Raw genomic sequence first — 25652 nt, forward strand, 5'->3', positions numbered from 1 at the left:
TTGATGACAAGTATTTCTTTATTGTTTTACAGATAACATACTTCACAGGGTTACCTTAGAGGTGGCAATGTCCCGACACAAACTGGGTTCAAAGACGCCGGAGACACAGGCGGGCGAGGGGGTTGGGAGGGGATACGGGTCTGGAAACCGGATCGAGGGTTTGGGGTTGGACATACTCGGATCAAGCACACATTGTAAACAACTGAGCAATATTAGTCTAAAATGGCGTACCATAGAATAGAATAGGTGAGAGACAACAAAATGTAGAATAAGTAAGAAGATGTGCCTCTTGCTCGCAAAGACAACTTTTTACAAAACAACTGTCGTTTTTTTCTACGTTCTTCTTTGAGTAACCGAGAGGTAGAATGACGACAAAAAAGCGAACGGCGCTGGGGTTTATTTACGTTAGCGTTTTCTGCGCCCAAAGTGGAAACGGAGTGAATCTTAAGTAAGCCCAGTCCTGGAAATCGAATAGAACGTGTGTGAACGCTGTACAAAGAAAGAAAGCTCTCCGCTGATTTCTTTAGAATTTCATTGTTTGTATCCCAAATGTCCAAGGTTACAAGCAGAGAAAATACTAATGGGTTTTTCGGCGTTTCCACGGTACCTCGTGAACTCCTTTGTTTTCAATACTGTGAAGGTCAGTTCTGCAAATTTATACAGGTGATGACGTCGGAGGGATGGACGGATTCAGTTGGAGGTGTCCGAATGAACGCTTCCGGGGCCTTCCGTGGGTGATGTGACTGACGAAGGGGTCGGAGCATCTTGCCAGCCGCCGTTTGTCTGCAAACATAACGAATGACAGCTTTTAACATTACGGTAAAGAGTCAAACAAAGACCTGCGGGCGACGACTCTTGTTAAGAGCCCTTCGCGTATCACAACAATCACCAGATACCGATCAAAAAAAAAGATCCCGCGCATCAGTGGATTCAAGTTCTGACAGTGATTTGCTGCTGTTTTTTGCATTGATTTTTTTCCCAAAAAATCATGTTCTACTATTAACTCTTTCACTGCAGTTTGATGCCATTGGAAGACGTCCAATCCATCTGGGCATGAAGGGGTGGCAGAAATAAAATGATGACAACTCAAGGTTAAAAAGAGGTTATTTTTAAAGGATAACCTTACCAAGTATGGCGATGCTTAGAATTTGGCAGCTTAGGCTTGAAATGCGCTCTGTGAGTATGTAAATGAGTTTTGAATGATCTGTTTTACATTCATGCAAATAAATCTTTAAATTTAAATAGCAATGGGGATAAACAAATGATATAAATTCACTGAAGAAAAACATCAAGATAAAATAGCATTAAAAAAGCATATACACAACAGACATTGTTTTCACACACGTACAATTGACGCTTTCAAAGGACATTCATTAAAAATAGCACCATGCCAATTGTCCATGGACATTATTCTAAAATAACCACAAGATGTACACACACACACATTCATATATACATCAGAATAAAAGAATACATTATAACAACAGTCCTCAAAAAAATCTCTTTCAAAGTCATCTCAAAGGTTGACTAAGGACCATTAGTGACATCAATTGTAATTTCAACTATTAAAGGAAGACGGGAACGAGCTTTCTAGTCGCTGCTCTTTTTGCAAAAGCCTGTTATTTGGCGTAGCGACTGTCCATCTTGTCATTCAAAAGCACAGAAAGATGAGGGGGACAAAACATTTCTCGGCTTTCTGGGAGAGCCGAAGACGCCCACGGCAATTTGTGGGGAACAATTGTTGTTCAAGGATGAAGGAGGAGAAGGTGAAATGCTGTGTGGTCCACAAAAAAATAAAAAATAATAAAAAACGCAGTATAAGCACCCTTGCTTATAACTGTACTTGCAATGTCTTTTAGTCGGGGAAACAAAATGTCTAAGTACATTCATTTGAAAAATCTAGAGGGATTTTTTTGAAAATTATTAGCAAATAAATAAGATAAATTGACTTATAAAGGACAAAAAGACATATTGTTTATGTTGGTATGCTAAGAATAGTATGATTGGTGTTTTTGCTATGGTAAATTGGTTGAAATAATAAAGCATTAAATAAATAAAGTTTTGTTTTTACTGGAACATTTTATGGCATTATTTTTGGGTCACACACACTAGTTATTTTATTTAAATCTATTTTGTTTGTTTAAGGTGACCTAATACATTTTTCATTATAAATTTGGGTGGCACTCCACACACAAATTGCATTATATTACCTTAATTAAACAAAAATGATGCCTAAATAGAAAGTGTTGGGGAAAAAAACAATTGTAATGTAAGATGACATCATACATTTTTCATAAATTACAAAGAAAAACAAAACGGGGCAATAAATAAATAAATAAATAAATAAATAAAATGGCAATGAAAAAAAATGTAAATTTCATGAATGCATTTATTTCATATTATTTCTTGTGGGCTCTTACTAAAGTAAATAAAAGAGGGCGGCTGCCTGTTTAGTTTTGGCTCCGATAGCATAACATGAAATGAACAAAGACATGATATGTCATCTCCAACTAACATCCTTGTTTGGATTTTAAAAACTACCTTCAGGCACTTTCAAAAAAAAAACCTTGCATATGATGTACCCTCTATGTATATTCAGGACAAATGAGATGCTTTATGTGACACAGTAAAACATTCACTGTATATTCACCTTCCAGTCTCTTTGTTCTGACCCCTCTGCTACCTATATTCACTTTAGCTTCTTTCCGCCGAAAGACGTCTACTTTGATTGCTATGATTGGTAAATAAACACAGTGGGGGAGCGAGACGTTGAGCCTGTTGCACGTTGCGGCGATCTCCATGCGTGCGTGTTCTTATTATAGCGCGCGCGAGGGCTGTTGCAGCCTTGTCAGCGCGGCTGTTTGCGTAGATGACTGATCGGGCCAATGTGCTTGGACTGTTCGCCCAAAGCCCCGCTCCCTCCATCCCCGCCACTGTCGTATTGATTCTGTTCAGCCCTGCGCCGCCTGTCGCTGTGGATATACATGTTAACACAACGCCTCCAGTGCCGCCTGGCCCGGCCCAAGCCAGCCCAACCCCACCAAATGGAGCTACAAGAGCTAGAAAAGCCTTATTGTCCTCAGTCAGTTAGAAACCTGGAAGGCAAGTTTCGTCTTTCTTTGTATTATTTATGGAAAAGGACTTTTTCCATTTGATATTTAATCGTGAGTGCGGCCCAGTGACCGAGTAGTTAGAGCATTGGCCTCACAGTTCTGGGATTGAGGGGTCTATCTCTAAGATTCGGATATTCGTGTGTGGGGTTTGCTTGTTCTCCCAGAGCATGTGTGGGTTTTCTCTGGGCACTCCAGTTTCCTCCCACATCTAAAAAACATGCATGGTAGGCTGGTTGAACACTTTAAATTGTCTTTGGGTATGGTTGTATAACTCCTTGTGCCCGGTGATTGATTGGCTGGCCACCAATCCTAACTCTAAATTAGAAGAATAATATTTTATTTTGATATTAATTATTATTCATTCATTCATCAGCCATACCGTGCATCTCCGTAAGGATTGCAAGAGCCTATTCTCACGGACAATGGGCGAAAGGCAGACTATACCCTCGACTGGTCGCCAGTAAACCGTAAGGTAAATATTAGTGTATTTAAATGAAATAACATTTATTATTAATCCATATAGAACATCATATATTTATTTTACAAAATAACCATGGCTAAAATTAGACTAAAACTTTATTTTTAGGTTTTGCTGTCTAGAGTAAAACTATCCCATAGAGATGATAAAACATGATTGAAATTAATTTGCATTTTCCCCCTAAAAACAAAACTATCGCTGTGTGTAATCAATCCACTTTGCAACTGAGAAAAATTCAGTTTAATGTTTTAAAATCTATCGTTACGCCACCCTTGCAGTCTACAATTATTTATGATTTTTTTTGTGGTCATTTTACTCTTAGAAGCCAATAGAAAAAGCCTTTGAGAAGTGAAGAGAGCGAGCAAGGTGTTGTTTTGGGAAGACACCTGTGTCCTTGTTCCCGTCCACTGCAGGTGGCGAGCTAACGCTAATGTCCCCTGACAGACTCTGAGCGTGTCCAGCCAATTCAGGCCGCTAGTCGCCTCATTGCCCGCCACCCGGGGCACGGCCGGAGTGAAAAGGGGGAGCGGGGTGTGGACGACAGCCAGACCAGACAAACCGAGTGCGGCGGCACCCGCGCGCCATCTTGCCACGCAGGCGTACTTACGTTGATGCCTTGTGGACTGTACATCTGGCTGGCGGCGAGGCTGTCACTGTATCCGCCGGTCTGGCTGATAACATGGCGAAGGGTATCCACCTGGAACAATGGAAGAAGGGCAAATGGAGATAGAGAGGGGGCGGGGATGGAGGGGGGGGGGGCATTATAAAAAGCCAGGTCAGACAAAAGGTGCAAATAACAAAGATCAGTGTGCAGCAGAAAAGGTCAGTGCGGTAGTCAAAGGGAAATGTAAACAAGACACAAACAGTGCATGGGATGCTTGAAAAAGCTTGATAACGAGCAAAAGGACAATATATGACGAGGAGACAAATTGGCTCGTTGGTCGCCATTGATAACGAGAGCCGGCTAATCCATTTAAACTTCAGAGAAAGGATTGGACGTCATTACGAATGGCAGATTTTCTGCTATATAGTGTAACTATACTAATGTTTGTATTTTCAATTGTTATTTTCATGTAATACATTATGAATGAATACAATATAAATATATATATATATATATATATATATATATATATATATATATATATATATATATATATATATATATATATATATATATATATATATATATATATATATATATATATATATATATATATATATATATATATATATATATATATATATATATATATATATATATATATATATATATATATATATATATATATATATATATATATATATATATATATATATATATATATATATATATATATATATATATATATATATATATATATATATATATATATAAATATATATATATATATATATATATATATATATATATATATATATATTTTTTTTTTTATGTATTTAGTTCTTGATAAACTATCTTGACAGCATGTTTGTCTATAACCACCGGTCCACACTCCATTATTTAGTTGTAGGAGGCTTTTTTTCTTTCTTTCTGGAAAAGATCCATTTTCCATGTTGACTGGGAGCTACTTTGCAGTTCTTGGCAGCACAGTCAGCCAGGTCATGCTCGAAAAAGCACACCTGCCATTTGGGTTCCACTACAAATGACTATACTCAAGGCTCATTTAGTCAAACTTTTTTTTCCACCCTTCCTGGCGGAATTGCATAGAGCAGTCCTGACATAGTCGTAAAAATAATCTATTAGAGGGAATGTGAGGTTGGATGGTGCGAGGCCAACCCCCGAGACCACTTTACCCCTTTAAGAGTTGTCACATTTGCATATTCATGTCAACCTCGGGTGTTTCTAGAGTTGATCTGAATAGAAACGTGTGTGTGTGAATGCATGTGTGTGTGAAGGGGTGTTGGATGGGTTGAGGAAAGCTGCCAAAAGCACTGAAAGCAAACGAGAAAATCACCACGGGTGGTGTTTCCTCAGTTCTCGCGAAGACCTGTAACACTTCCGAACGCGGACATCTGCGACCACCGGGGCAAGGTCGCGGACGCTCGCTACACCGGTGGCTATGCTATAGCCACCAACATGAGGGGCGATGACGAGTGTTGCGCCACTTCCAAAACTGTCCGCCGTCGTCTACTCAACGGTGCCTTGACAATGGCTACTGCATTAACGGAGGGCTCTGGGCAAAGGGCAACCTTCGTGTGCCGGTAGAGGTCGAGATATTGTATTCATTTACGATTCAATTTGAGCTCGGCGGTTTGAACTCTATCAACAACAATATAACTACAGGTGAGGAAAGGAAGAATGAACAAAAGAAACACTAAAAAAGTATATTTTTAATATTATGGACTTTCTACTTTGTATTGTATTTCTGGATTGGCAGCAAGTGCAAGCAACTTCTACATCTGGAAATGCAGAAAAAGCATTTAGGAATTTCCCTTCACTTACTGTGTGTCACTTTTAATGCACAAAAAAAGAAAAAAGAAAAAAAAACCTTAACTGAAACAGCCAAAAATCCTATTTCATGTGCACGGCTTATGGTCAGGTGAACCTTATAGTCAAAAATATTAAGTACAACCAAAAAGCTGTCCTAAAAAAAATAATTCAATTAATTAAAAAAATGTGATTCTATAATGAATGTATTGCTCTGACGTTTGTAAAACAATGTAGCATACTTGACCCTGAGATATTTATAATAAATTGTATTTTCCTTGAAAAATAACTCATGTATTGCCATTGACGTTGAGTGGATGTCTTCCACCGTCAATGGCAAGAAATAACATGCACCAAATAGGTATTTTATGCAGAAATTGTCAACTTCAGAGCTATTAATTTGTCCAATAGGAGAGCATTGTTGTTCTCCGAAGAGGCGCCTACCTGGGATTGTATGTTGGCCCCCACCTGCCCCCCTTGATATGAGTCCCCATTGAGGGACTGCACACTCATGAACAAGTCTCCGGAGTTTGACATGTTAAAGGAGCCGGCAGAACCTGAGAGCAGAACAGAAGCAGAGAAGGAGAAGAACAGCAGGAAAAAGGGACAGAAAAAGGAGTTTAAAAGATCATGCGCTAGCAAAAGTGCATTAGCTGGGTTAGTTGACAACATTCAAACATCTCTGAGCATATCTCAAGAGACAGAAGGCCGATAATCATCCGAAAACTACTTAAAGCGAGCCTCGCAGATTGGATCGCTGTTTGTTGTCCACGCTGCGAGTATTTCATTAAGGAAGCAATAATTGATCTACAGGAAGATCCAAAGAACGACATTGTGCCTTTAATGGAGCTCAGCTCCCCAGATGTAAAGCGAGCAGGGCATAACTTGATTTCAACACCCGGTCCTAATCCAATACTGCGGCCAAAGTCTCTTTATGACAAAAGACTCGTCTTGCCCTTTTGAGTGCCTTAATGGCATGCACGAGGTCAACCGGACAAGAGGCAGGAAAAATTAAGAGCAAAAGGGTCCATAATGGAAGGAGAGGAGAAAATGAGTGTCAGATGGCAGGCTAAGGAAAAAAAAAAAGGAAAACTACAAAGACCATACACTACTTGCTGGGTTAGTTCAATAAAAGTCCAAATAAAACCCAGAGCCAGAGAATACAAACTATTGGTTAAGAGATTGTACAAACATTTGCACTGGTTGGAGTGAAGGAGAAACTAATATCTTGCTCACCTGCTGAATTGGGAGTGGAAGGCGAATTGGCCTGGCTGCCGTGTGCAGACACGCTGGTGGCGTTGACCGCCGTCCTCGCCGCGTACATGTTGGCCTCCTCTTGGAACTTGCCAATGTTTTTCTTGTAGCGAATTCTCTTGTTTCCAAACCAGTTGGAAACCTTTTTTTTTTCATCGAGAGCATGCGAAACAGAGTGATTGAGTTAGAAGAGGATTTTGCAAGATCTGCACTGGAAAGGCCAGTGTGTGTGTGTGTGTGTGTGTTTGGGAATAAACTTTACTATTTGATTGTAGTGTTTCAAGTGCCTTAGGCTATGACTTGGTACGTGGTTTTAAGAGAAAATATATTACATTTGAACAATAATATTTCAATTAGATTAAGCCATTATACTGTAAATAACCACATATGGTGGAGAGACATTTTAAATCTCACCAGAAGGCATGAAAGGGATGGAATTGAGGGACGGTTTTTCAATTGAAATCATAACGAGTTTGAATATGATGGAGAACTGAGAAACAAAGGAGCACCTATAAAGTATCATCTTATACAATATTGCATTAAAAAATCGAAAGGTAGGTACACATTTGCCTTCTGAAAAAGTATACCGTCTTACTTTCTGTAAAATAGCTTGCTCACTTTATGAATTGTAGTTTTTTTGCAATATTTGAAATAATTACCTTGACAAGTAGAGCCTACAACTAACTAAAGGCATATATAGAATATTAACTGTTAAATTTAACAATAAACAAAGACTACATTTTTAAATCATCTTTCACCTAAAAAGAAAATATTCCAAAAAAAAGTTTTTTTTTAAAGTTTTTTGATCAACAATGTCTCTAAAAATCAATCTAATGCCAAAATATTTAGTAGTAAGTGCCGTTTAGTGGAATAATCATGGCAGGCATACGTATTTGGCAGACATAATGACTCTCCAAAGGAAACTACAACTTCTATCTTGTTTTTTTTTGTATTCACCTGTGACACTGTGATGCTGCATTTCTTGGCCAGCTCTTCTTTGGCCTCTTCACTTGGATAAGGGTTACTGAGATGCGAGTAAAAGTACTCGTTTAGAATCTCTGTTGCCTGTTTGTTGAAGTTCCTCCTCTTTCGCCTAGAGTGGAACAAAAATTAATGAAAAAAAAACAGCAACTGTGACAATTGCTCTAAAGCACTCTCAACATTTGCAATGTAGTATCGTCATCACGGCGAGGGCGGACCTGGCGTCGAGGAAGCGTGAGCGTAGGATCATGACGGCCTCGCAGGTGCTCTGTTTGAGTTGCATCTGGATGGAGCTGAACTTGCGATGGATGATGCTGACCATTCGCTCGATCTCCTTGGGCGAGATGGGTCGCGTTCGAGACTGTTCCCGCAGCAGGTTCATCACGTGGGTGGTGAACTCGTTACACGCCTGCGATCACAATAAGGGTGGTGGGCGTTCAATAAAGAGTTGTCATGGAGACTCATGTCTCCTTTAGATGAATTATTCAAGATGAAAATCCTGGCAATGTTTTAAAAGTGACCTAAATTACCAATTTCACAAAGCCATCATACGATAGATGTTCTATAGACAATGATACAGCAGTTTGGGGAGATGACCTTCAACCATTCAATTCCAATAAAATACCTTTGATTAATTCCGTACTGCAATGTTATGTACATAAATACATATATATATAAATCTTTTGAATAATGTCTTACATAATAATAAGTAAAACACTATAACAAAAGCCCCACAAACAAATCAATGTTTCCCGATCAATGCGCCACTTGCTTTCTAGCAGGATGTAGCAAAATAGACTGTTTTCATAATGTAATCTTTCTTGAAAATGACAATAACATCCTCCAGTCACTGAGCCAACACAATGGGAGTTGTGATGCATGGCAGCAAATGAAGGTGGCGCTGGGAGTCACTTGTGTGCTTTCAAATACCAACAAAAAAAAAGTCGTCATCGTGACAAGTGAAAGGAAATGTAAAACGGCAGCAGGCATGCAGCAGCGTGCACGTTCTAGAGGTTTGAAAGTGTGTCTCTTCATTCTCTGTAGAGCACCCTCCCTCCCCGCCGGAATCAGTCACCGCGTGAGACTGCAAGGTGTCTGCTGCTTGTCAACGCCGGGGTTACGTCAGTCAAAGTGACGCACCAAAGAGCCGTTTTGTTCGCGTGCCCTACGTAACTCAGCCATACGTGTGCGTGTTGACGCACACCAAGAAAGGCTCAGGTGTGTAATGACTTTGACAGTCGGCGATGACTCGCCGTCCTCTGGAGAAGTTGACAAAGCCGCAGTGGCGCTTTGACTTCCCCGAGAGTGTCTAGATGTTTGAGTCTGTGGGGAAGAATGACGTTGGGACCTATGTAATGTGGTATTCAAAACGGTTGAGGTTTGGCAATTGTAAATGTTAACCCTGTCAATCAGGATTGGAACCTCCCTCGCCAGCCGCTTTTTGTGGTTGCCGGTGGTGCTGGAGCTTATGCCAGCCCACTACGCCGAGTAGCTGCGGGACAAGAAGAATTGGTTGGTTGGATATGGGCAATTTAGAGTGTCCAACCGACCTACAATGAGATTTTGGGATGTGGGCAGAAAGCAGAGTACCCAGAGAAAATCCACACAGGCCCCAGGTAAACTCCATACAGCATCGTCCGAACCTGGCATTGAACCCTTGAACTCAGAACAGTGAGGCGGACATATACTCCAGTTCGATGTATTTTTGCACCGGTAGTATTGCTCCAAATGGGCGTGGGTAAAAAAATATAGAACTCGTTGATGGCGATATACTCCCTAATTCATCCTGTTTAAATGGATTTAACGTCTATAAAAGGCAGTGAATGAGTTTATGAAAGTAGATTTAAAAAAAAGATGAATTCAAAGGTATAAAATGGCAGGAAAAACTTGCAGGTGTATATTTTCATGTGATTGTGAGTCTCTAGAAAGCACTTTTGGGCCCTATGTGCTGTAAATAATGGCTGGAGTACTGGAATGGATAAAAAGGCATTTCAATGGAGCAACATGATTTGAGGTAGGAGTTAGTCATGAGTTTGGGCACATAACTGATTAAACTCATAAGTCAAGTTACCGCTGTAAATAAATATGGTGTATAACATGTCTTACGAGTCATTCACCACAGTCAAACTGACAAGGAGAACATTTACTGCTAAGCATTGAGGCCTCTCACGAATAAATCTAGGTAAAACATCTGGTTTGCAGCAGTTGACGCGCTTTCAGGGAAGATATGGTTATGTGTGGGTGTGCTTTAGAAGTTATTTTAAATACGCTGGACACTATAAAAGGAAAAAGAACATGGGTGCCTATTTGTTTCTCATCATGTTTAAAAGATCTATGGCCACTAGGCTTTAGCAATGGCGGTATTTCTGCTAAACGGTCTTGCATTGTTAAGTCCTTAGATGGCGCAGGTGGGCTTAATGTGGAAGCCCGTCTTATGTTCACCTCTTGAAAAGGTCAGTTTGCCGAGTCTCTGCTAGAAGAGTTCAGGGGCGCCCGACCTTTGACCTTCGCCTCGACACACATTCACAATCGAGCGTGACAGCTGCTTTGACCCGTCTGTTAAAAATCAAAGCCATACTAGGCCGCTTTCTTTTTGCCTTCAGTGGGTTGATGAGGAGCAGGAGTACATTCATGTGAAAGCTGACGATTGAAATCATGATGAAAGACTATGTTCCTCTTCGTACATGGGCTTTCTTGCATTTTAAATATTCGTTGTGATATGGAGAATTCAAGAAAAAAGATAGAATGTGGGGGGAAAAAAAGCAAACTATTTGCCGTAGATACAGAAAATAATGCAGAGAAAAGATTATCCATTTTAGCTGGATATGAAATAGGAGAAACAGTCAAATATGGAATGAAAATCCAGGAATTTGGAGCAGAGGAAAGACATAACCATGTGACTGCAGCAAGTGGTGTCATTCACTAGGCTGTAGATCACTCATTCTTGGATTTATAAGTCAAAGATCTATGTTTACTAGGAAAGCTGGCAGTAGGTCCAACTTTCATACAAATCTTTTTTTTCTATTTCTTCTCTAATTCAACATTTTCTTTTACATTAGCAATCAGTTCAAGGTGTCCACATCTGGGACCTGGGATAAACTCCAGCACCCCTGCGACCCTCGTGAGGATAAAAGGTACAGGAAATGAACAAATAAAGAAGGGGGATTATTAAATGCAAATATTTTTGGCTGTAACGTCTAAAGTGACACTAATGGGTACCATTATAATTCATGTGTATGGCTAAATGTATGTAATGTAAGAATAAATGGAGTTAACTTGTATAAATGGCTAAATATATCTAATGCAGGAATAAATGGAGTGAGTTAACTTGTATAAAAATTCACAATAAAAGAGGGGGAAAGAAAAAAAAGGATTGTGTGTGTCATTGTGGGAACAAAAACATAAATCACTGGCCCAGCTAAGCTCGTAAAAAAAAGTGTCATTTATAGTCTGATTTTCACAGAAGTGATTGGAACAGCTCAAAGTTGGGATTCCATTGTCTAGAGAACACTTTGACATAGGAAGGCTATATTTGTTTTGGTTAGCAAAAGCAATACACCTCCTCCCATTGATGGCTTTCATGCCTAACCAGAAGATGAGTCCAGCTGGAATTCTCCCAAAAGGAATTAAAGCTAATGAAATAATAAAATGATTCAGCTGATGGCATCATTTTATTTAGCCGCAGTTGTCTGCGGCCCGAGCCAAGAAAACGCTCGCTCCAATTTGTACGACCGCCTTCTCGCATACCTGTTCGTATTTCTCCAACTCCGTGTGGTAAATCTGTCGGATCTGCGTCAGCTTGGCCCGGTAGTCGGAATGTTCCGCCGAGTTGTCGGCGCCGATGCCCCCGGTGGCTGCCGCCGCGGCTGCAGCGGCTGCCGAACCGCCGCCTTTCTCGGGCCCTGCGACGCCTTCGGCCAGCAACATGTTGTCCAGGCGCATCAACTGCGGATCGGGAGGTTCCTCCTCTTGGGCGCCACGAATACTGAGCACTGGAGAGAACACACCAATACACGGTAACGTCAAAACACTGACATCAACGTGACAAATTGTCACTCAGGGTAAAGTTTAAGAGAAGAAAAAAAAGGGAGAACATTTTACAGTGACTAGGGGAACATCTTAACCGTCTTTGGTGTCAGTCTACTGAACGATATTCCTTAAAATATGGCCGTCATTTTAATGGATCAAGTCTGAGTCATAAAATGCTGGAGCCTCTGACGGGCCAGCAGCTCGGCAAGATCATAAACGATAATTTCATCGATTTTGACAATCATTTCATGCAAAAAAAAGGAAATAATAATAAAAAATGAACCAAGCTTTGCACCAGAGTTCATCTTTCATTGCACTCCTTATGCTCATACGATGTTTAGTTTCTGGCTGACAACTTTATAGGCTTGCATTTAAAAGACAACACCAATCAAACCTATTACCTTGTTATATTAATGCAAATACACATTATTCAATTTAAGTATACATATTTTTAAGAGAGCACAACTGAAGCTTTAAATTGAACAATCTTGATGGGTGAATAATAAAATCGAAATTGATGACCCTACTGAGAGTTTATGAGCTGAGGAAACATGTTGGAGTGCATTTTAAAGCCTGTATCCATGCACGTCGGTACAATATCTTCCGTGTTGCCACCCCGACGCAACCCTCAGTCTGACGTCTGCTCACACTCACGTTGAGGTGTGAGCGCGTTTGAACCTGTCGTCACGTGCCTGCAGCCCTCAACTAACACTTGGCTGGCGTGATGAGGAGGGCCGTGTCGAAACATGACAAAGAAGAGGGCGCTGAGATGAGCCTGGCACATTGCAGGCATTGACAATGCATGACCCAAGGCCACTTTGGGTCTGGAGTAAAAATGTGTAATAATAATGATGTTTACCACTTGAACAATTCAACATTTGCATTCCTTATTTCCATCAACTCAATTGCACTTACAGGCCTGGTAGCTGAATTTAACATTTACATTACAACCGCATCTGAATTTCCTTTCCCTCTCACAACATTTTCTTAAACCATAGAGTTTTATCTTTAAGAACAGGAAAATCTATGTGCTTAACATATGCATATATGTTGTATTCAAAAATAAAAATGAAAATACTATGAAAATAACAGGCATGGGGCTGCAATGTTCATTTAAAATTGTTATTGATTTTCAAAGAATATGACAATTTTTTTTCAAATTATTTCCCATTGTTATTCTCACTCAAAACAATGCATCATCATTTCTGCATGTAACATTAAAACCATAATTAATGACCATGCCTACTTTTCTAGTGCTACTCTATCTATTACCAATCATCTTCCAGTCAATTGAGATTGGATGTCTACCACCATCAATGGCAGCCATTTAAAAAAAGTACACATAAACATCTTTAAAATGCTCAAAGCACTAAAGGGCAGCTATTTTTTCATGGAATATCCATGAGATTAAATCATAAATGGCCACCATCATGATTGCCGTGCCTCTTCCAGCCACCAGAAGGCTCCCTCACTAAAGGAGCGACACTGGTTTTCTTCCTACCGAAGTGCCCAAAAGGGGGGAAAAAAAGGCGACCAGGTGCAGCCCTCCATTACATCCGCTTGTCTTCAAGGACAAAGACAAAAGCTTGCGACGTAATAACAGCCGGTTTGCCGGCACATCCTGAGGACGCCGGTGAGGGTAAATCGTATTGTTCTCCCGCAGCGGCGGCTCGCAGCGGCGTCTCTTTTGTAATGACGATGTAAGCCGGAGTCGCCCCGTGACCTTTGAGACGGGCGGGGGGTCCAGATGGAGAGCTCGTCTGCCCTCTTTTCTTCTCACCCTTTTTTTTCCTTCCCTTCTCTTTTTCTCCTCCAGCAATATCATCATCCATTCGCATCAGCACCAACACGTGAGCGAGCTCGACTGGAGAAGCAAATGTCAATGGCCATCAGACGGCTGGATAAAGGTCAGGAGTTCACACGGGGGGAGGGCGCATGCACGCAGTCGCGTGCGTGCGTGCGTGTGTCGGCAGACATTTTTCCATATGAATCACACCAGCGGCAGGAAACTCTCGCCAATTGGATGCTGACAAAATAGCGGCACATTCCCCACAGAGGGGGGAATCTAATGAGGCCGAGAGTGATTTATTAATTCCCTGCCTTCTTACTCCCCGAGTGGACGGCTAAAAGCATGAAATGCATTAAATAAATACAATTAATAAGGGGAATCAAACAAACGTGCTATAATCACCCTGGCCACAGCCATCAGCTTTATTTATTCCTCTGGGCTAATAGCGACAGAATCGATAAGGCCGGTCCGAGTGCGCCTTGTGAACTCTGCAACCGGCCAGCGTACATTAACATAATCACCTGACACCAGCGCAAGTGGCCCTATTATAATACATCACAGGCATGCACGCAGGCTTGTTTAATAGCACAGATCCTTTTATCGCGTACTGCCTTTATTTCATAGGTCGTCACAGATTAGTATCTGGAAAAGGAAGATGGCCATCATCTCATCTTGATCATTACCGACAGATTTAATTGAACAATGAGAGGACACGTTCCCCTCTTCCTCCCGCCTCCTCCAACTCATCTCCTCTTTACTCTTGTATAATCCCCCCTCCATCTATCCTCCTTCCTTCCGAGGCAATGTGGGGCAGCCCCAACACACACACACACACACACATAGACGCCACTTCTACTACTTCCCCAAAAAAGGCAACGCATTAAAAATGAAAAAGGCGCCATAAACAGCCCTGCTGCAGCGTGCAGGAATAATGAATGAAATTCCAAGGATAAGCCTTTGTTTTTCTTATTGACAAAACTAATTTCTGCTGTTTTTCTCCGTTAAGAGCTGGCTGGCATCCACCACCGCACGGCCTGCTGCGTGCAGACAACGGGAGTGTAAATAAACAGGCCGATTAAACCGCCCACACAGGGAAGCGTCAAGGTACTTGGTGCACTCACACACACACACATTGCGCTATATAGTACAAGGCAAACATAATTGGCCGGCAACCCTTGTGCAGCTGCAAGACTTTAAAAACAAATCATTTTAATAAATGATATTGTAGTTAAGTGTCACAATTACGTACGATCAAATGATTTGATTTTCTGATGTGTGATAGTGGATAAAAATGCAAAGAATGCACAGTATTTCCATGACATGCCTGCCTGTTATTTGGCACACATTTTGTTCAACTATTATGATGCTATTGTACTATTTTAACTGATCAAATGTAATTATCCTAAATCGTCTACCTTCCCTTGTTACATCATCAATTGGTTCAGTACCATTGTCAATGATAGAAATCCAATCGCATCTTTTTTTTTAATTCTCTGCTGTGAATTAAAATTAGTGTGTCACAAGCTGACGTCCAATACATTTGAAGTAGGAATTCATTACCAGTTCAAATGGTTTCGACGTCTATTACTGTTATTGGCATTCGATGAGTTCATACTAGTTATAGCATGCAGTCCTAACCCTAGTCTATCAGTGTTTATGTGCCTTAGAACTTTAGTTAGTGGACAATTTTCTGATCTGCTGCCAAAATGTTGGCGCACATTAGCTCAACTAATGGGGACTGAAATTGAAAAATCTGATCAAATAAGCGCATTTCATCTAAAACAAATTCCATTTGTGTAAAGGAGCACGAATCAAAATGTATCTTAATTTGATTGTACATTGCTTTTAAGTTGAAATCCAATGAATTGCCCATTCTCCATAGTATACTATAATCTTTTTGGGACAAATATTAATCTGCAGTGAAACCACAAAGCTAAATAATTAGAATTTTGCAAACCATGCAAGTACTCCACGGATTTGTGTGGGTATTCACCGGGTATTCCGGTTTCCTCGCACATGTCAAAAACATTCAAAGTAGGCTGGTTGAACACTCTAATTTGCCCCTAGGTATGAGTGGGAATGATTGGATAGGCTCCTGTGCCCCCCGCAACCCTTGCCAGGATAAGCGGTTCAGAAAATGAATGAATGTATGTGTAATCCACATATTAAGGCAATCCACTCCCTGGCTAGTGAATGAGTGCACTTTGCATCTTCACGTCACGTGACGTGATCCACCAAGACGCAGACGGTCGTGCTTTCTATTGATTGTGTGGGCACACGTCATCTAGGGTTTCAGCAGTTAATAAATCAAGGCCGCTCCTGACACAGCCGCTACGAGTGCGCGCGTGTGTGGGCCTGTCACATCGCAGTCAGCAGGAGTGAAAGCGACAGCCACATGATAATGTAACATCACCACCATTCATCCCTGCCACGTAGCATTCTGAGACAAAACAACAACCTAGGAACCTGGAAAAGGAAAGAGGGGGGCAGGCAACGGAGGAGGTGTGTGTGTGGGTGGAGGGAGGTTGGGGGGGGTGTCTTGTGATTTACAGCAGACATGACAAGTATCACTAATACAAGTCCTCGCCTCCGTGCTCCACCGGGGAGTTCAGCATCCGCTCATCTGCATTTGATACAAGCACGCGTCATCCCTCAAAGTGACCCACGCGGGAATCAAACTACATACAGATAAGCTTGGTTGTTATCATTGCTGACAGGATACCGACGTGTGGACGCGTGCAGCACGCCGTCTGCAAGACTGCTGAAAAATATACCAAACTATTTTGCCGTAAAGCCTTCAGAATTAGATGCTCAATGAGATTCACAATGGAGTTGAAAACTTGGCCTTGGGTGACAAGCTAAAAGGGGTATGAGTGGACTAAAATGTTTTTGTTTCAGAGAGGAACATTTCTAATATGTATAATGTTTTGTTCAAAATTTGAATATTCTAATTAGCACTAGTATTTTCAGCATAAATTACAAAAATCGTGAAATGTGTCTGGCTAGTTAGTTCTTGACCAAATATATGATGAACCTTTACAACCCAACATAGAAAACAAAGTAAAATATGAAACAAAAGCTTCCGTGTCCATAATCATAACAATGATATATTCCAGTGATTTATCATTGTTGTTCCGATTTGATCCGTTTTTTTTCATGTTATGTTTTGCTGACAATGATTCGGAACTGATGTAACTATTAAATGACAAATACTATTTTTATCCCTGGTGGTACCTCCTCAAGAAATGCTCTGTTTACACTATACTTTGTTACCATCACTAATTCCTAAAGGAAAAATGCCCCACTCAGCAGAGTTGTACTCAATGGCACTGAAAATTAGATCAGATCTCATGACATAATCTGATACTGTCCGATACTCCCAAAAAAATTGCTGTATCAGGCGTCGATACCAATTGGGACATCACTAGTATGTTGTTGTTTATGAATTCAGATTCACAATAGTCATCATAAAATCCCCGCCCCTTCTGACCCATATAATGGAGGTAAATAAGCGATTGTTTCTGTGTGATTGATGAAGATTGGACATCTATCACTGCCAATGGCAGCCAAAGAAATGATTAAAAAACGCGCCCACATTGGCAAAGTAGCTTTCTCCACAAGCAATATCAGTATAGACCACCAGAACTAGCCAGAAAATGGAAACTTGTCAAAGCTAGGATGTAGATTTGTGGTATGTGTCAATGGACTCCCGGGAGCGTCTGGTGGCCCAAAATGTTCCCTCCATCAGCAGGTAATGGAAAACTGTACAGCCTCAGTACACAAGGGCACAGTCATAAAGTCGCTCTAAAACAGCTTTATGTTTTATCAGCCATCTCAAGTATCATGTGCAGAAAGGGAGCGTTGTATCTGACACTGGGCGGGCAAGCGTGATGGCGCAGAGGGGGGGAGCCGAGGGGGGTGGGCGACGGTACCAAGGACGAGAGAAATCGGCAAAGAAATGCTTTAGGGACAAGGAAAGGTGGGGGGCGAGGCGAGGAAAGGGAGAATGAAAGGCGAAAAATAGAAATGGAATAGGAAAGCGAGGTGTCAATTAAAAAAATGAACCCCAGTGCATTTGGGAGGTGACAGCTGGTGGGAGACGAGCTGACAGGCGTCACATTAGGCGGATTTGGTGGCCGCTCCTCTCAGCCCCTCCTTTTTTTTCATACCCCCCCTTTTTCCTTCTCGCCGGCTTTCTCCACCGATGATGGGTACTTTCTCATGCGTCTGCGAGCGAGGCAAGAACTCAGCTTGGTGTTTTTCAGAACGACTTCCCCCTGCAGCTACTCCTAATAACGGTAATTATCGTCATCATCCCGGGTTTAAGCAGGCCAGTTTGAGGCCTGAGGGGCTGGCCTGATAATGAGGAAGATAGTGCCAGAGGAGAAGACCATTCAGAACACCGCCTCGCCACCATTGCCATTGCTGCACTCCAATTTACCCCACCTCAAAAAAAAAAAACCTTCATTAAAATCATTCATTATTACAGTAGGCAATATATAAGCCCTTGGGCTATTGGCCACTCTTATGCTGTCTTGAAATATGGATCTTATAGTCTGTGTTGGATGAACAAGTTTGCACCACGAGCTGATGAAGACTCACCTATGGCAATTTAGGAATTTAGAGTAACAAGGCAGGATAACTAGGATAACTGAAAAGGATTTGCTTAAAAACTATAGAAGCCTAATCAATTTGGCTGAGATTTATCATGATTATGTGCTATTGACAGTCATTAATTAAAAAAATACAACAATTATAAATGGTAGCCAAGGAGTTAACCCTGTATATGTAAAGTGAACATTTTTGGTATAAAGAGCTGGACTCTTTTTTTGCGCATTTTCGATCATGTTGCCGCGATATTAACATCTGGTGTACAAATGAGGCTTACAAGACCAAAAATTAATCCGACTAGTTGGGCTGAAAGCGATAATTCGATCATTTAACTTCCTTAAAGTGTCAGACTACAGAGTCATATTTGCGTTCTTCATTTAGAAATCACGCACAAACTTGGAAACCTTGATTAAATACATTTTGTGTGACTGTAGTAAGATTAAGAGTCACCAAAAATATCTCAACTTCCTAAAATCCCACTCACTTCTGATTGGCCGTCTACCAAAAGACCGCCGAGGGGAATTGTCTCAATACATCTCGGTGCTGCGCCAGCAGCCCATGATCACATAAAGAAAAGTGTGACGGAATGATGTCAGGTTGGCAAAGTTAAAAAAAGAAAAAAAAGTGGAACTAAAACATTCAGAGCAATCCAAAGACAAGGAGGAATAAAACTTTTTTTTCTTCTAAAAGTTCATCACTTTTTCTTCCAACTTTGCGAACTTTCTTGTTGTAATAATGACGACAATAGAAATGAGCGTGATTAATTTACAGGGTTGGATTTGTCCCATTTGCCCATAAATAATGTCTAATCAAATGTCATCCAGCGCAATGATGCTGGAAGGAAGCGTTTTATGACAGATGGCGAGGCGTCGGAAGTCGGCTGTGGCCGTGCCCGACGAGCGTCGCAAGACCTGGAGCAAGTGGCCCGATAAACGCAAACCTCGTCACGTGTACCTCTAGTGTGTTCCTGAGCATGGCACGTTTCATAAGGCTCCGCTCTTTGACTGGTGATGAGTTTATGCGAAGGTAATTAACAGTAATTAATCCTTAATTACAGCAATTAGCAGAGTCGCAGTAAATTAAGCCACATCTGGAGGCATGGCGCTGAGCAGGGTGGGAGTGCCTTCTGACAACGGGGGGATACCAAAGCTGATGTTCTTGTTGCGGGGTCAGCGCCTAGGTGACTCGGTGGGCCTCTTCGAACGTGGGGGGGGGGGGGTTCCATGTCGCAGATCCTTTCTCAAGGTCTGAGGGAGAAAACGTCCCTCAAGCTAGTTTGCGAGGACGCTCGCCATATGGCCGGCGTGAGACGACATCGCTCCCGGTTCTGCTCGGCTTCACTCGACAAAGTCCGACATGCCGGCTGATTGGGGACGGGGGGAAAGTGGTTATGAGCTGGGCAATGTGGAAAAACGCACAAATGCTTCTATCTTAACTTAATTACTGCTATGCGTACGTAAAATCCTTAGATTTGGACGCCCTCAACCTACGATGTTTCGATATTGTGTCTCACATTATCGGATATTAATCCCCCTGCACCATAGTTTCCACAACTCCATTTATTGCATAGTCGAAACTTCTCGTAGGCTTCTGTCCCAATACTTTTGGCCACGCAGTGTTCCATTACACCACTCGACTATTTAAAATGATTGTGAGTCATTATTTGCATGACCTCGTGATGCATTTCATTTCCACCAGGAGAAATAGATTCCATGATGACAATGCTCCTCTCTATGAGGCACAAGTGGTCACTGAGTGCTTTGAATGGCATGATAATGATGTTAGCCTCATGCCAATTCCTCCTCGGTAAACTGATATGATCCAATTGCCTCATCTATATATAGACATGTTCCAAATGGAGCCTTTATGTGTACACGTGGGTTATTTCCAGCGAGTGTCCCTACAGATAAAGTCAGATACGATCGATTTGTGTCTATTTTAATGGCAGGTATTTATGTTCGTTTCATTTCTGAGCTGTCATTAAAAAAAAAAATTACAAAAGCCTCCAAACCGTCAGTATGTTTAAAACGCAACATCACATGGTAACAAGGGACACTTTGTGGTCTCATGACACAGCACAAAGATCAGTACCCTGTCAATGTTTGGTGACAGCACATTTCGGAAAACCCCCAAATAGCCTCGTGGTATTTTTTTTTAAGTATAAATACATACTTCATAGATTAAAAGGAAAAAGTGTCAGATCATGCCGATAATCACATTTTAAAATGACACAAGGGGTTTGTTTCCTCTTTAAGAACAATATATGTTCTATGAATGAATTAGCTCTCTTATATGGTCCAATTCTCTTTTCAGTCAGGTACTCATGAAAAACACTTTGCAGTATACACTGAAGTGATTATTTCAATCACGAGTCACTAGAAATTGTAGTTCGGTGCATTAGCATGGGCGCAAAATGCCACTCTTCAGGGTTTGACAACGTGGCCTGTCAGGTAATGATCAAATAGTCTTGGATGAATATGTCTGTCAACATTGGGACTTAGTTTCTCATTCACTACATCTAGGAACCTTCGAGTAGTGGATTATTCAACATTTGAATAACAATGATGATAATTCCCAATACGTTATCACGCATGTGAATATCTTAGCACTGTTGAAATTAAACTTTTAACTTGACAGCATTAATACACACACGCATATAGGTGCTGTGAAATATATAGTGCAGGCAAATGAGTATATTTGTGCATAAATTATGCAGCAATAATGTATATATATATAGATATTATATGGCAAATACAGTGCTGAATTCGTAAAATAGATGTTCTTCAGAGAATATCAATCTAATTACAACATTAAGTCAGGCAATATCTCACATCAAACCATAAATATTGTTCATTTCTCAAAGCTCAACCAGTTGGTCCACTAATACTCCGTCAGTGACAACTATCAATATTCAATTGTGCGTCTCTTTCCGTCCTTTTGTTATGGATAAGTCATTTCAAAGCCATTCTAATGAAAAGCAACACTTACAATTGTAATAATAATTCCTTGTTTACCCAATAAACTAAAGACAAAATGTATTGACAAAGCTACAGGTCATCAAACTTGAGCGCAAAGTCGCCAAAACTGAATTAATTCCACCCAAAAGTTTGAGATGATAGAAATATTTCAACATATGAAGGAATACCTTCCTTCAGGACACACACTGCCTATGGTACCATTTGTCATGGAGCCTCTCATCAAGTCAGAAGGGGTCCAAGCAGCTTTGCTCTGCTGCGTGTGCACTTTGTTGGGACGCTGTCACAACGATACAAATCCCAGCGCGTTCTACCGCCTCGTCAGGCCGAGCGCTCGCTGGCTTGCCAGTGGGAGTGACGCAAAGTGTGCCCCTCGCTGTCAAGGCGGGAAACAATAGGAAAGATCACACTCCATTTGTGAGAGCAAGCTCAAATCTGTTGGCTTTTGGGAAGGCTGGCATTGAATGATTATGTTAAAGTGTCAGAGATGACAAAAAGCCTCCAATTGGTTTGAACCATGAGAGGTTGGCGATGATCATTTACTAAAAGCACCATAAATGGCACAAAGTGAGTTAATTGACAGCATATGATAAAGTCAGTCATTCCCAAGTATTCATACTGTAGCCCTTTTTTCCCTAAAGTATCACATATCAAACAAATATAGTAGATCAACAATTCAATACTAGTTGCAGTAAAACATGTTTAGAGTCAACATTAGTGCTGGGCGGTATTATCGACATTATGATATGAACTGATAGAAAACTTAAGATTGTAAAATGACGTGAAAAGATATTGCATGGTTTTCTTTTAAGGAATATATAATAATCTCTTTTGTGTGTGTTGTTGTGACGAATGCAGGGGGAAAATATATATATTTTTTAAATAAATGAATTAAAAACAAATAAAGTATGCTATTCCGATATAGGGTGTTCCCCACCTGGTTGGTGGCTGTAGTTAGCTGGGATAGCCTCCAGCACCCTCTGCCCCCTTTGTGACAATAAGCAGTTCAGAATATGAATGAATGAATAAATTAAGTCACACTTGGAATTCTGATGAAGGGATAACAACTCAACACATAATATATTGAAAAGATCAGGTCAGGACAAATATTTCCAGCTATAACATCAGCTCTGATGCAGTCAGCGCATGCAAGGATGCACAAGTATGGCCCGAGCAGTCTAAGTGACCACCTCACCCTGAATAAAGCCTAGTCATTAATCAAGAGCCTGTGGGATGGTCCCACTGTAACACAATAGTGGGTCACAAGGAGCTCCTGCTGTCAGTTAGCAGAGAAATGTATGTGATGCAGTTGGAGTGACACCATAGCGAAAGACATTTGGTCAACGTGTCGTTTCACCCCAAGAGTATAAAGAGGAATGAATGCATTGACGTAAACACCAGTGTGCAAGTGCGAAATGACATCCACATGAAAAACATATCCTCTCATCCACTAGGGACGAAAGTGGATTTTTTCCTTCTAGAAGTGCAGGTTTGATTTATAAAAATGAAGACAACAAGACTTTATGGAGAAGCTGCAAATCGCTTGACTAATCAGACAGCCCTCTGGCAACTGTCGCACATGACAGAATATCCCTTTCAAATAAGACAAATATGTGTCTACTGGATATGCATTGGAGCCACATTTGACCCAATTTCCATAGGTTTGTGTGTTTTTCTCAGTCATAAAAAAAGATTGGACGTCTAACGACATAATTTGCGGCAAATAAGCAAAATGGTCAAACTGTGTATTCACAACAAAAATGAATGGGAGGAAATAGGACAGTGAGTATTGTTGCCAGGTAGGACGGCAAGAAATTAGAAAGACGGGCAAACTCAAGTCTGCAGGAAGATCACTCAACGCTCAGTGGGGCGTAACCATGGCAACAGCATGTAACGTGCCATCGGGTTTTCCACCAGTTCACTGCGACCAGTTCAAAGAAACGCCTCAGAGAATTAAAACTGACAAGAAAAAAATCTGTCATAAACAGTGATGCATTTACATTTTTTTTTGTCGACAAACCCTGTTGTGTTTGAGTAATCAAAGCACAAAACTACATTGTGTGTGTCCTAAGGGTTTAAGAAAAGGATCTAATTTTTTAGTTCACGTAGAAGTAGAAGTGGTAACGAAATCAACTCGACAACTACTACTGTATTTTTATAATGGAATAAAATGCCATTGTTCTGTTTATTGTTGTAATTTTCAGATTTTCGCCTCTCAGGGCTAAACATTCTCTGATTTCTGAAGTCATTCGTGACAAAAGACAGATTTTCAATTGTGTTTAATCACCTGAAGGAATTTATAAACATCTGCTTTTACTTTTACTGATTTTTTGACACAAACCTGATATGGAATCATATTTTTTCCATGGAAAAAAGGGTCAGTTTTAAATTCTTTGCAGAACCACTATGAGTTACATACAGTGAAATTTGATATTGTACCAATGTGCATCACTTTACAGTTAAGGTTACTTTGTTGTTCCATTTTTTATTTTCTTCCTTGATATTGAAGTTAGCACACATTCATGATTTTATTCATGAGACCTTGAGTCAAGGACATTTTGTGCAAATCGCAATTTTTGACTTGAGTCAACGTTCATAAATGTTTTACACTATTATAGCAGATGTCAAGTTGATAGTCTAAATTAATATAATTTGCGTAAAACTGTAATTATGCTCTTATGGTTACACCTACGTTTGATTTAATTTTATGGTTTATTTATTTATCAATACTCAATTTATTTAACCTGTCCCATCCGATTTTGAGCGAAATGTAGACTGCACAGTGGACTTGTTGTTACTTTTTCTCCAAGTCAAGTCAACACAATCTAAAGGCGAACTATTCCATCAAATGAGACGGGTCAAAATTTGAAAAAAACACTATTTTTGCCAATCATTATTCCGCCTTTGACAGATTTTCCCAAACTCAAAATTCAATCAGAATGGACAAAACATTTCCCCTCCAACTTCAAGACAATTCAAGCTCATAAAATATGAGAAAATTGCTAAACATGCAACCAACATTTAGCAGCTGGTACACCTAAAATGGTGAAAATGTGTCCAAAACTGTAACTAGTTCAGCTGTTTTTGTCATGTTTAACAGGAAAACCCTTGAAGTGAATGTTTCTGAGGTGAGCGTTTATTCATAATCGAGAAAATAACATATAACAGATTGCTTTCTGTCATGTTTCATTCTGACAACACGCTCATATATAAATATAAATATATAAATATACAAAAGCCGGAGCTAAACTGAAATAGGACGGCGCTTGACAGAGTCTCCTTCAAGGCCCTTAGGTGAGCAGGCAGCACATTGTGCAGGTCAGCTTCTCCCACACCTGCACCCCCCAGCTGGACTCAAACCCCCCTTCGTCCTGTCCCCGCCTCATCCTCTTTCTCCCCCTCCCGCTGCCTCCCCTCCTGCTCTCGGCTGCACGTTGCTATTTATAGGCCCCGCGTTTCATTTCCACACCTGCAGGGAGGCACACTTGTCACAGTTGGGCCCACCGAGCCTCTGTGGAATTACTGCATGGGAAATGAAAATACACCTTGCTGATGCAGGGAGTTGTCACTCTCTCCCCGCGGACGCGTGTGATACGGCGTTGTTGCGGATTTGCAATGCCGTGTGCGGCGCCAAGATAACGCCCCTGAAAATAAACCCGAGCGAATAAAATTCCTGCACGAGGAGTGCAAGGTGCATAGATTACACGCTTTTTCTGCAGCCGTGTACCCGACCTCACAATAGACATTATTCCTGAGTCAATTTGATTGGGATAGTAATGCTAAGTAAGCACACCAATATTGGAAAGTTGACCCACACACACCCAAAACGCCTTGTTTTTTTTTCTTCTTTAACTCTAGCAGTTCTGTTTTTTCCTGTCATGCTTTTCTCTCAGGATATAGTGGGCTGAGGATCCAGTCAGCGGATTACATTATCAGTCTGACCTAGTTGCCAGCTATCTCCTGAGACCTGAGGAGCCGGGCTTTTTCTGCA

The 25652-nt window shown here is 40.9% G+C and overlaps 1 protein-coding gene and 1 long non-coding RNA gene across 5 annotated transcripts in view; one reads left to right on the top strand and one right to left on the bottom strand.

The window, feature by feature from the left end:
• The window catches only part of LOC144201471 (pre-B-cell leukemia transcription factor 1), an 83448-nt gene continuing 57796 nt past the window's right edge, over nucleotides 1–25652 (bottom strand). For 3 of the 4 annotated variants that reach the window (XM_077724141.1, XM_077724142.1, XM_077724143.1), the window contains 7 exons: nucleotides 12005–12249; nucleotides 8476–8666; nucleotides 8234–8369; nucleotides 7259–7418; nucleotides 6467–6579; nucleotides 4199–4288; nucleotides 1–783 (listed from right to left, as the gene is read on the bottom strand). In XM_077724141.1, coding sequence (XP_077580267.1) covers nucleotides 691–783; nucleotides 4199–4288; nucleotides 6467–6579; nucleotides 7259–7418; nucleotides 8234–8369; nucleotides 8476–8666; nucleotides 12005–12249 — 1028 coding nt within the window. In that variant the 3' untranslated portion in view covers nucleotides 1–690. The remainder of the gene's footprint in view (nucleotides 784–4198; nucleotides 4289–6466; nucleotides 6580–7258; nucleotides 7419–8233; nucleotides 8370–8475; nucleotides 8667–12004; nucleotides 12250–25652) is intronic. The other variant, XM_077724144.1, reaches the window with a different exon arrangement.
• Nucleotides 13810–15159, top strand: LOC144202170 (uncharacterized). Its single transcript, XR_013327476.1, has 3 exons — nucleotides 13810–13986; nucleotides 14103–14193; nucleotides 15082–15159. It is a non-coding gene; the product is annotated as an uncharacterized LOC144202170 (long non-coding RNA).

Source organism: Stigmatopora nigra, chromosome 9, assembly GCF_051989575.1.
Source record: "Stigmatopora nigra isolate UIUO_SnigA chromosome 9, RoL_Snig_1.1, whole genome shotgun sequence".
NCBI lineage: Eukaryota > Metazoa > Chordata > Actinopteri > Syngnathiformes > Syngnathidae > Stigmatopora > Stigmatopora nigra.